Source organism: Malaclemys terrapin, chromosome 9 (genome assembly GCF_027887155.1).
Source record: "Malaclemys terrapin pileata isolate rMalTer1 chromosome 9, rMalTer1.hap1, whole genome shotgun sequence".
Classification (NCBI taxonomy): domain Eukaryota; kingdom Metazoa; phylum Chordata; order Testudines; family Emydidae; genus Malaclemys; species Malaclemys terrapin.
In genome coordinates this window covers 73377778-73390347 of record NC_071513.1, presented here as the reverse complement: position 1 = coordinate 73390347, position 12570 = coordinate 73377778, and the positions used below count along the sequence as shown (strand labels likewise).

At 46.5% G+C, this 12570-nt stretch overlaps 2 protein-coding genes across 6 annotated transcripts in view; one reads left to right on the top strand and one right to left on the bottom strand.

The window, feature by feature from the left end:
- FBXO36 (F-box protein 36) overlaps window positions 1-12570 on the bottom strand; it is a 118713-nt gene that overhangs the window by 27445 nt on the left and 78698 nt on the right. Inside the window, exon 5 of one of the 4 annotated variants that reach the window (XM_054039932.1) lies at window positions 2422-2449. The exons of the other annotated variants lie outside the window; for them this stretch is intronic. Within the exon in view, the coding sequence (XP_053895907.1) occupies window positions 2436-2449 (14 nt within the window). The 3' untranslated portion in view covers window positions 2422-2435. Of the gene's footprint in view, window positions 1-2421; window positions 2450-12570 lie in introns of those variants that run through there. 4 annotated transcript variants of the gene reach the window in all.
- The window catches only part of SLC16A14 (solute carrier family 16 member 14), a 35883-nt gene that overhangs the window by 15836 nt on the left and 7477 nt on the right, over window positions 1-12570 (top strand). For both annotated transcript variants that reach the window (XM_054039931.1, XM_054039930.1), the window contains one exon: window positions 6688-7683. In XM_054039931.1, coding sequence (XP_053895906.1) covers window positions 6688-7683 — 996 coding nt within the window. The remainder of the gene's footprint in view (window positions 1-6687; window positions 7684-12570) is intronic.

Here is a 12570-nt window from a genome sequence, read left to right as displayed (position 1 = left end):
TCTTGTCCCCTGACTGCCCCAACCCTTATCCACACCCCCACCCCAGACAGACCCCTGGGACTCCCACGCCCCATCCAACCACTCCCCACCCCCTGACAGCCCCCCCCAGAACTCCCAACCCATCTAAACCCCTCTGCTCCCTGTCCCCTGACTGCTCCGATCCCTCTCCGCACTCCTGCCCCCTGACAGCCCCCCCAGAACTCCCAACCCATCTAAACCCCTCTGCTCCCTGTCCCCTGACTGCTCCGATCCCTCTCCCCACTCCTGCCCCCTGACAGCTCCCCCCCAGAACTCCCAGCCCCCTACCCCCCGCTCCTTGTCCCCTGACTGCCCCCTCCTGGGACCCCTGCTCCTAACTGCCCTCCAGAACCCCACCCCCTACCTAAGACTCCCTGTTCCTTGTCCCCTAACTGCCCCCTCCTAAGACCCCCCCCAACTGCCCCCCAGGACCCTACCCCCTACCTGTACCCTGACTGCCCAAAACTTTCTCCACTCCCCTCCAAAAGCCCCCCCCCCCCCGTTTCTTGACTGCCATCTCCAGAACCTTCCTGCCCCCTGGCCCCCTTTCCCTGCTGCTCAGAACAGGGTGTTGGGCTCTGTGCCAGCCGGACACATGGCTGAGCTCCCCAGCACAACACAAAACCCGGTCCCTGGCCCTGCACAGGGCTGCCGGAGCGGGCTGCAGGAGGAGGAGCTGCCGGCCGGCTCAGAATGCAGGGGGGTGGGGGTGGGAGGAGGAAGCTGCTCCGGAGTCCAGCCCGGGACTTTCCTGCAGCCCTCCCAGCCGCTCGCTCTGCCGGGGGAGGGGGAAATCCCGGACATTGTGAGTGCTTTACAAATTCCCCCCGGACGCTATTTTTAGCACACAAAAGGAGGACATGTCCGGGTAAATCCGGACGAATGGTAACCCTAGTCCAGCTAGTTCTTTCCTTCAAGACACTCTTCTTTCCTGTGCCTGGAAAGAGTTTCTTATTTTGTTCTGGAACCTTTCCCAGTTCCTTCTTTGGATTCCTCCTTTTCTGTGCTTCTTTAAGCAGGAGTCCCAACTTGGAACTGCGCTGTATTTTTCCCCCCTCACTCTCTCCTTAAACTGAAGTTCCTCCCCAGCTCTCCTCTCTGAAAGTGGGTTCTTTTAATCAAATAGTCTGGTCCTTCTTAAGGTGGAGCCCTCAGTTCTTCTCTCTGGAGCTGAGTTGTGGGTTAGTCAGCTGTAGGGCCTTTGCCAGCTTCTCCCTCAGCTGGCACTTTCCCTTAAATAGGCCTGTAGGTGCTCCACAGATCAGCCTTTCCCTGCTGATATCTCCTGGTGTCTGCTCTGATATGAGGGAGGAGACTACCTTTATGCTGGTTCCCTTCCCCCAGTTCATCCGCAATTTGTTGGGGGAGAGGGGAGCTCTGCCCCACATTCTCTGAAAGACTCCTGGTCCTGGGCTCTTAAAGAGACAGTGATGGGATTTCCTCCCAAGCGCCACTTTATATATATATATAAAACACACACACACACACACACTTTATATCTATAGATATAGATATATCTACATGGCCTGACCTCTAGGCACAACTGCCTTTAAAGGGCAGACACAGCGCTATCACAAAGCTTCCCCCTCAAGAGCCAATCTATATCCAAAATGTAGACTCGATCAAAGTTATCATTTAGCCATGTTCCCCGAACAGGGAGGCACTTTTTGTTTAGCTGCTACCAGGAAATCAACCAGTATGCTTGGCAATATATTTATCATGGGAACAGTCCTTGGCAATAGCCTTATCTTCATCAGAAAAATTTAAGTAACCAGGATCTGAGGTTCTCTCTGTTGTAGGTAGCCCATAGGGTGCATGTGGTCATCCATAGTCCATGGCATGTCATAATTTACACCACGCACCTGTGTACCTAGATGGTAGAATCTCTTTGCCACCTCCTGTCTTGTTAACAGAACTGGTATTTCACCACAAATAAACTTTTCTGTGGTAGTGGCCTCCTGATCTTCTGGAGAGGAGTGTCCCTGGATGCACACATCCAAGTTAAGGATATCTCTGTTCAGGTTCAGATCCCTTTCAGGGTTTCCAAAAAACCAGAAATTGCAGTGTTTTGCCCACAGCTTATAATATCTGACTTAACAATACCCACTTCTGTTCTTTCTTCAGCCACACTATTTTATTGAGGATATTCAATATATGAAAATCACCCTCATCTTCCTCCTCCTTCTTTGGGGTAGAGCTCTTTGGTTTTTTTAGCAAGGGTGTGGTTGTGGCTTTGCCTTGTAGCTTTGTCACTGTCCCATGTCTTTGGATCTATGGCCAGGCAGCTCTTAGCTTCAATCTGCTGATGTACCTCCTGGCTAAGTCCATCTTTTTGTTGTAGTGCTTCACCCAGCATGATTCCAGTTCTTTTCACAAGGTGGTCACTTCAGCCTAGAGGCTCTCCGGCTCTTTACCCTCTAGGGAGCCTGTCCTGTAGGAGAGAATGAGGGCCTGAACTACAACTCCCATGATGCAATGTGCTGATAGAGAATTGCAGTTTAAAATTTTCCAGGTCAGTTCAAAATACAAGTCTCCTGATTCTGATCAAACCAACCCAAAATGAAATATTTCATTTAGATTTTCCCAGCAGAAAATCAAAATTTTTCAGCAAACTTAAATTTCATTTTCTGTAGAACAGTCATTCTGATGGAAAATTCCAACTGGCTCTATTTTTTTATTATTATTATTTATTTGTTGAGACATAGTTTGAAAAAAAGCAATGGAGCTGACTGACCAGATATAGGGCCTGATCCTATAGTTCTTGTGAAGTCAACCCTCCCTTTGGTTACAACTGGAGTTTTGCCTGTGTAAAAGCTACTTGATTTGGCCATGTAATGTAATACCATGAACTAAATTCAACCCTGGTGTAACTTTACTGAGATGCAGCCAAACCTTTTTACCATACCACATAATTTCTCTTGCTCTCTCTCAGAAAATGACATAGGGATGTCAGTTAACGGGAAAACCAGTTACACTTTTAATGAGCACAGTAGAAGAATATAAATTGGTATATGTATATCCACTGAAATGAAGGATTTGTAGCAAGCCTAAGAGATGACTAAACTTATAAAGGTGGTGATATGCTGAGGGTGAGGACTACATCTTTACAGCACTATACCATAAGCAAAAATCCTTTATGTACAAAAAAAATCTTTATTTGCATAGACAGAGGAAGAACATAAGCCTTTGTTGAGCAATGGCTTTAGTACACCAAAGGTGTCAGTAGGATGCCAGTGGTGATGAAGTTTCTTGTAGAGAACTGGTGGCTGCTGGACTGCCTCCCCAGAACAGGATGGAATGACACCACACCCAGAATCTGGTTCAGGCTCTTTTCCCCAGGCCTTTAGCTTTATTATTTCTACAGAAAGCTAGCACAGCACATTAATCATCCCCACCTCTTACTCCAGAGTTTTCTACAAAGGTCTACTGTTCCCTGCAGGTTTCCACTCTACAGGACACCTGCCTGAGAATTATTCACAAACCCTCCTCTTCCCCCTTACCCCCCAATCCAGGGGCTTCCTGCCAGAACCTTCTTGCTCCTGGGAGCTCTTGCCTCAGTTCTCCTACCAGCTCTCTGCCTGGGAGTTACCCTGTTCTAGAGACCAAACTGCTTCCTATAGTTTCTCTTTTAGTTTCACAACTGTCTCCCAAATGGCCTACTTGCTGGCTTTCATAATCATCACCTGATCCCCAGCTTTTCAGTCTCAGCTGGGAGGTAGCTGAATCATCATAGATGAGTCTGGGCCCAACTCCCCTTAAGGGGTCAGCTGCCCTGTGACAAGGCCTATCTTGCTAAACTCATTAAGACATGTAAGGTCTGACATAACTTAGTCACATATTGTAGATTGTTGTAACTTCTCAGATGCTCTGAGCTTTTAACACACTGGTTGTCTGTCACAAACTAGAGTACCTCTAATCCCAGAATCCCTCATCAGGAGGTAGTTATTCACAGCTGTGAGATAGGATGGCAGAAATGACTGCAAGGAATAATTAAGGAACAATTTTTGTGCTTCTTATCTGAGCAACACTTCAATTGAAGAGGCTCTGGATGTAATGCCTCTGGAAAGATGTGTTTGCAACATGAAGCAAGGTGTAGTTCAGGCTCTCGCTGAGCTCAACTGGAGGAAAAAAGATTTGATTTTTGGTCTTTCGCAAAAGGATAAATCAGAAACTACAAGGTGTGTGGAAAAAGCCAAGAGTGATGAATATGGACAAAAGAAGTCTTTTTGGAAATTTTGGTGAGATCTAAATGAAGATGCCTACCCCCAAAAATCCTTTAAAGAAATTTCCACAAAATCTGCAGAATTTCTGTAAAGAATTTTCTTCTGCTTTTCTATTCTACTTGGTATCATTTTATTGATTCTATTAGAGATCACAATGATACCAAAACAGTGATGTATAATTAACTCTCATCAGGGCAGGGAGCCTTGCCTGTACGACTCTTTCCTTATATCTGGAGTACCCTTAGGTACAAATGAATCAATTCTCTCTTTTTTTCATCCTGTCCAAGGAAACCAGACCAAAACTGTTGAACTGTAGAATGTAATATGTAGAAATAAATAGCTAACATGAAAACCATATCTGTGTTCTCTAGAGAAATCTGACTGGATGTTTCAAATGAGATTGAGAAGAACTGAGACACTCTCAGTGGACTAATTCTGGTAAAAAATTGAGGTCAGGGATATTCCCCTGCAATGCCATGAGACCTCCCTTCACTGCAACACCAAAAAAGGTCACCACACCTGTTCTCTTCTCTCCATTGCCCTTAAAAAAGGCCCTCAGCACTTACTTACCTTGGCCTCCTACTAGCGGTGCAATTTTTGACTGGCTCCCATCCTGTGCTGTAGTGTTCAGGCGGCTCATTGCATGCCCACCCTCCTACTAATGCAGGGGTTCTCAAACTGCGAGTTGGGACCCCTCAGGGGGTCACAAGGTTCTTACATGGGGGGTCATGAACTGTCAGCCTCCACCCCAAGCCCCGCTTTGCCTCCAGCATCTATAATGGTGTTATAAATTAAAAACACTTTTTATATATTTAAGAAGGGGTCATACTCAGAGGCTTTCTATGTGAAAGGGGTCACCAGTACAAAAGTTTGAGAACCATTGTGCTAATGTCATCAGTTTATTTTTTTTCTCTTCCCAACTCCTCTTGACGTAGTCTTTCTAGACACCCCCCCCATTTCCAACAAACTCCTCCAATATCTTCTCCCCAACTCCTAGGCTCATCTCCATGAATCTCCCCCAGTCTCTCCCATCTTTTTCCCCAGACTCATTCTAACCCTCTCAACTCAAAGCCCCTTATTCTCTCTTCCCCAAACTGCCTCTCACCCCAGGCTCTTTCACCTCCCCCACATCCTTCCAGCTTTTTGTCCCTTTCCCAAAATATCCCTCTTGGTTTCCCCTATGTCCTCTCCAGTGCCTGTGCACCCCAACAGCTGTCTCCCCTTTGTCCGGCCCCACACAGGGCTGCCCAGAGGATTCAGGGGGCCTGGGGCAAAGCAATTTCAGGGGTCCCTTCCATACTATAGAATACTATATTCTCGTGGGGGGCCCTGTGGGGCCTGGGGCAAATTGCCCCACTTGCCCCCCCCCGCTGGGCAGCCCTAGCCCCACATCCCCCATAGCTGTGTCCCCTGGTTTTAGCCTAAGGGAGGGGAATAGAGGGAGCCACGCCCATTCAGCTCCTCATAGGTGGAGGGGAAGGGCCCATATAAGGATCCTGCCATGCCTGTCCAGCAATGGGAGAAGGGGGGACAGAGAGCCCTCTGTTGGCAGGAGAGTATTATTACAGCTGCCACACAGCCTCAAGTCCTATCTATTAGCTGATGTGGTAATATCTTTTATTCTTAGCTTCTCCTCTCTGTCCTCTCCCCTACACAGCCAGCAAAAATCAGGGGGCAGAGAGGGGGCAAAGGGAATGGCATTGTCAGCCCCCTCCCTCACAGCCTGAAAGTTAAGTGGAGATGTTCCTCTCTGTCATCGCCTATGATTACACCTGTCTATACTGTGTTGCATGTAGTGTTGCAATGGGCTTTGGATCAGTTATCACATAAAATGTGTCCTACAGTTACCCCACCCTGTAGTTGCAAAGTGAGGAAAAAATCACTAGCTGCAGGTTTTTTCACTCGTTAACTTAAAAATCAAGCAATTTCTATTTTCTGTCAAATAAGATACAGGTACAAGCAAATATTATGGCTGGGTGCATATACAATTAAAAATTAAAATCTATGTACATTTATTCCCACCTCTACCATTGACTTGCTGCATAACCTTGGGCAAGTTACTTGGGACCTGATTTTGAGAAGTGCTCAGCGCTCACAGCTCCTGATGATGTCATATTGATATATGACTGCTCAACACCTCTGAAAATATCTACAGCCATTAGCCTCAATATGGCTCAGTTTTTCTATATGTAAAATGGGACAATACCTACTTTTCAGGGATTAATTAATTTGTGTTTGGAAAGTACTATGAATATTGGATTAAAGTAAATGATAAATGAAAAGTTTTTATTTATTATATTTATATAGAAATTAGGTATAGCCCTTGTACTACTGGTATGTTGCTAATGTGGCTCTTGCTGCTGCAGAGTTTGGGTACCCCTGCTGTATACCTTGCTAAATCTGGATGATTTCAGTAGAGTAGCATGTGATGTTTTTATTTTCACAGGTGTTGGGAGTGGCATGGTTTATCTTCCTGCAGTGGTCATGGTAGGACAGTATTTTCAGAAGAGAAGAGCACTAGCTCAGGGACTTAGTACCACTGGAACAGGGTTTGGAACATTTCTAATGACCGTTTTACTGAAGTATCTGTGTAAGGAATTTGGATGGAGGAATGCAATGTTCATCCAGGGTGCTGTGTCTCTGAACCTGTGTGTCTGCGGAGCGCTCATGAGGCCACTTTCTTCCAAGAAGGATGCCAATGAAAAGGGTGTTGAGAGAAACAATAGTGAAGATTATCATGCAAAAGCTCTGTTCCACTCTGCAAAGCCCATAAAATCTAATGGGGTATTACATGAAGAGCAAGAGGAAAAAGAAGGGCCAGCTAATGACAAAGTGCTTGATAACGTTCAAGCTATGGAGTGCAAAGGTAAAAGCAGACGTGGAAAGAATTTGTATGCTCTTTGCATTCTTAAGAGAGTGAGCCAGCTGACTGTTACAATCAAGAAGGGGTTTGGAACATGGTATTCCAGCTACTTTGGGGCTGCATCACTTTTTACCAATAGAGTATTTGTGGCTTTTGTGTTTTGGGCATTGTTTGCCTATAGCAGCTTTGTTATTCCTTTTATTCATCTTCCAGAAATTGTCAAACAGTATAATTTATCCACACAGAATGATGTGTTTCCTTTGACCTCGATTATAGCCATAGTTCATATATTTGGTAAGGTGATCCTTGGAATTATCTCTGATTTACCCTGCATCAGTACTTGGAATGTCTTCCTGATAGCTAACTTCACTCTTGTCATCTGTATTCTTATTCTGCCATTAATGCATACATATATTGGCCTGGCAATGGTTTGTGCCCTAATAGGATTTTCCAGTGGGTATTTTTCTCTAATGCCTGTTGTGACTGAAGATTTAGTGGGGATAGAGCACCTTGCAAATGCTTACGGCATCATCATTTGTGCCAATGGGATATCTGCACTGCTAGGACCACCGTTTGCAGGTAAATAGTTCAAGTTTCAAATCAACATACATCTGTGATTATATCTGAATTATTATATATTTGTGATATTATAATAATGTGGATAACAAAATTACAGCCACCGGCTCTGATTAGTGTCCCATTTTACATGTATGTGTTTACAGAATACATTCCGCACCCTCAGTACAAACTGCCATCCTTGCAAGTCATTCTAGCTCTGTTACAAACTGTCATTTTTATGGTACATTGTTTAATATAATTGTATATACAAATTTTCTAGCATAGAAAGGGTTAACATATTTACTCCTGTGTTTTGTGTATCACAGTTTACACCTGCAGCGTGCATATTTCCAGATGAGAAATCTGCTGTAGTAGGGGTTGCCACTGTGCATCACGGGAGGGAGATTTCATCGTGGGGGTGCACAGACTGGTTTGTACCATCACCTTCTATGGTGGGTCCACCAGGTAGATTTAAATTGTGTTTGTGCTCCAGCAGCATAGGCTGCCCAATGGATGTGCTGATAGAGCTCATCAACAGCTGCCTTGGCTTTGCCCAATTATCAGACAACACAGTCCAATTTTGGGACTGTACTGCATGTTACTTCCTCACCCCTGGGAGAAGTGAAGTTGCAGGTATTGCTACAGCTCTCCTCAAATGAACTTGGAGGGAATCAAGCCCCTTCATTGTAAGTTATCCAGTACAAAGGAATGTGGAGTCGGGTGACAAAAATACTGCCTAAAAATAATACTTTGGCCCAGACTCTGTCTTTTTTCGATGCATGAGTCAGAAGAAAGCAATAAGGTGCAATGGGTCATCTTCAGTTGGGGATAGCATGGACACTGAACTGGGCTAGAGCCACCACCAGCATTGGGAGAGCTATAGTCCCTCTCTCTTTCTCTGTACCTGTCAGTAGTGCTGGAATGATGTAGATGAGAGCAGATGCTGAATCCTTTCAAAGGGTAGCAAAACTACAACTCTACTGTGCATTCTCTCAAACCCTGTCAGCCAGAATTGAGCGCAGTAAGAGTTAACATGCCCATGTCTCAGGGGAGAATTTGGCCTTTAATAAAAAAAAAAGATAATAAAAAAAAAACAGCTAGCCCTTCTGCTTTTATATTATGAACCAATGTGGATAACATGGTAACAGGAGTTTATTTTGCGTTTCAAACCTTTTGAAACAATCTGAATGCAGAATTGAATTGCATCAGTCAAGGAATTGAAATTGACGTATGGGCTGTCACTGTGCTAATCTCATACTTCTTGAGAAAGATCTTAGAAGGAGTTTATCTCTATGTGGGTTCTTAAAAACCTTGTTTTCCTTGAACAAGAAATGTGGACAGCGCATTGAAATGTGCTTGTACAAACAGCAGTTGGAACAGTGTCCTGAGTTAACCTGCCTGACACAGATGTGGTATCAAGCATTCCAAAGAGGAAATAGTGAGGCGATAGCTAAGAGTAAGTGAAACAACAGCGGGCTTTAAGTTCCAGTGTTATTTTAGCTCAGACCTGTTAGATGCAGGTTGTGGCAGGTATAATTTTGGGGCCAGCATTGGTTAGCTTCTGCAAATTTGAGCTCTACTTCATTCTAACCTTTCAGTGGAGAGAGTGAAGCTATTTTTAGAGATTGTTCAATATAGAAAACATATTGCATTCCAAGTTTTTAGGTGATCTACCACAATCTTAATATTGTTAAGTAATATTTTTTTTAATTTATAATAATTTTTTGAATATTTAATTAAATAATTATTTATTATTTGAGCTCAGAACACCAGGATGTGAAGATATACAGAACAAGTTCTTCTATGTTTTCTAAAATATCTCTTTTCAGTAAAACTGCAGCATTTAAAGCCATTTCTCATTGGAACATATCTGCCAGAAGACTTGCTTGTGTTGATCCTGGGCAGAATTTTAATAATTTAAACTCAATTTCTCCTCTTCTAGAGGCCCATGTTTCATAGGAGCCAACATATCCCAACACAGGGTGGTGTTAGCCACAAATTTGTATGGCCAGAGCTGCATTGGCAGTTGTTCCATAATTGTCCTTTATGGGGTTTCCTCAGAAGCATCTAATTCTGGCCACTGTCTGTGAGAGGAAATGGAGCAGATGAAACACTGATCTAACCTAACAGTACAAATTCTATGTATTGATTCAGTGCATCTCTTCAGAAGTATCTGTTAGCAGCATTCCTATGAGCTGTGGCCACAAACTAAAGCTTCCCCCAGTAGAAGACTTGAGGGAGTTACACAGGGTCACCTGGAGCCCACAGCTCCAACCCTAAAACTTCCAGAATCTCAAGGAATATAAACCCAAATCCCAGTTTATTAACCCTAACAGAGAGAAACAAATTAAAACAAACAAAAAACAGGCAAATCCCATACCCTGAAACTGGGCTCTTTTGTTAATCTCTTTACTACAGGCCAAGGCTTAACAAGAGCTTGCCCCACACTGATTTCCCCTGACATCTCTCTTAAGCTTAAACTAGTTGCTGAATGGTTGGGCTGTCATGGGGTATGTCAGTTGGGCCAAATAATCCACCATCTGCGCCAACTGCCTCATACAACCAATAAAATTGTTGCATGCAAATTAGCTATAGCGTAAGGGTGGTGATTGGTTAAGTTACCTCTGCTATCACAATGGTCTAGACCAGGGGTCGGCAACCTACGGCACGCATGCCAAACACGGCACGCGAGCCGATTCTGAGTGGCACGCTGCCTGCCCGGTGAGAGGAGGAGGAGGAGGAGGAGGGGCCGGAAAGGTCCCGGCCCCCCGCCCCACTCAGCCCCCCCACCCACCGCTCTCCCCTGCAGGGGCAGGATGCAGAAGCTTGGTCCTGCGGCAGCTAAGCTTCCCTCCTCCCCCGCTTCTTCCCACAGCTTGGTGCGTTCCGGCCCCTCTGCCCCTTCTCCTCCCTCTCCCTGCCCGCGATGGCCCTTGTGATGGGGAGGGGGAAGAGCGGCAGCATGTACACAGCTCCGTAGAGCAGGCAGAGAGAGATAGGGACAGGCTTGAGGGAAGGGGGTGGAACAGGGCATATCCCTCCCAGCCTCCTGCCATGAGCCACTCAGGGCAGGGGGCTGGGAGCACCCCCACGAGCCGAGCACCCCAGCCCTCTGCCCTAACCCACCCACACACTCAGCCTTCTGCTCTGACCTCGAGTCGCCCCCAACACCCATCCTTCTGCCCTGCACCTCCACACACCCCCAGCCCTCTGCCCTGACCTCCCCCCAACACCCAGCCTTCTGCCCTGAACCTCCACACACACCCCAGCCCTCTGCCCTGCACCTCCACACACACCCAGCCCTCTGCCCTGACCCCCCCCCCACACCCAGCCTTCTGCCCTGCACCTCCACACACCCCCAGCCCTCTGCCCTGACCTTGAGTCACCCCCCAACATCCAGCCTTCTGCCCTGCACCCCCCCAGCCCTCTGCCCTGACCTCCCCCCAACACCCAGCCTTCTGCCCTGCACCCCCACACCTCCCCCAGCCCTCTGCCCTGACCTCCCCCCAACACCCAGCCTTCTGCCCTGCACCCCCACACCTCCCCCAGCCCTCTGCCCTGACCTCCCCCAACACCCAGCCTTCTACCCTGCACCCCCACACCTCCCCCAGCCCTCTGCCCTGACCTCCCCGCAACACCCAGCCTTCTGCCCTGGACCCCCTCACCCTGCCCAGCCCTCTGCCCTGACCTCAAGTTGACTCCAACACCCAGCCTTCTGCCTTGCACCTCCACACACACCCCAGCCCTCTGCCCTGAACCCCCCCCACACACCCAGCCTTCTGCCCTGCACCTCCACACACCACCAGCCCTCTGCCCTGACCTTGAGTCGCCCCCCAACACCCAGCCTTCTGCCCTGCACCCCCCCAGCCCTCTGCCCTGACCTCCCCCCAACACCCAGCCTTCTGCCCTGCACCTCCACACCCCCCAGCCCTCTGCCCTGATCTCCCCCCAACACCCAGCCTTCTGCCCTGCACCTCCACACACACCCCAGCCCTCTGCCCTGACCTCGAGTCGCCCTGCTCAGCCCACTGCAGGCCTAGGTGAACAGAATCCCAGGCTGGAAGCAGGCTGAGCAGGCTGGCGGCGTAAGATCAGCATTTTAATTTAATTTTAAATGAAGCTTCTTAAACATTTTGAAAACCTTGTTTACTTTACATACAATAATAGTTTAAGTATCAGGGGGTAGCCGTGTTAGTCTGTATCTACAAAAACAACAAGGAGTCTGGTGGCACCTTAAAGACTAACAGATTTATTTGGGCATAAGCTTTCGTGAGTAAAAATCTCACTTCTTCGGATGCATAGAGTGAAAGTAAATCTGTTAGTCTTTAAGGTGCCACCAGACTCCTTGTTGTTGTTGTAATAATAGTTTAGTTATATAATATAGACTTATAGAGAGAGACCTTCTAAAAAACGTTAACATGTATTACTGGCACACGAAACCTTAAATTAAAGAGAATAAATGAAGACTCGGCACATCACTTCTGAAAGGTTGCCTACCCCTGGTCTAGACTCTTGGTATGGCATTGATACATGCCCTGCTGTCACACAGATGTAATTTGTAAAGTCAAAATGGTTGAGAACTTAAAAATTGGATGGCAACAAAGCACAAATCCCAGTGATGTTTGAACCTCCTGGCATTCTAAACAAAAAGAGCTCTCAACCATGCATGTAGCTGATTCCATTGCTTTACACTGACACAACAGACATTTTAGGCTTCATGGTGACACAGACAATCCAGGAATCTTATTACAAGACTGTTATATAGATAGTGGAGAGGGTTCCTAGCCTGCACACCTGTTAAAGGAATAGCATGCTACCACACTATTTATCTACCCTATTTGTATGAAATCCATCACCACAGCATCAGAAGAAGTCCTTATAGACATTAATATATTTATCTTTATAACA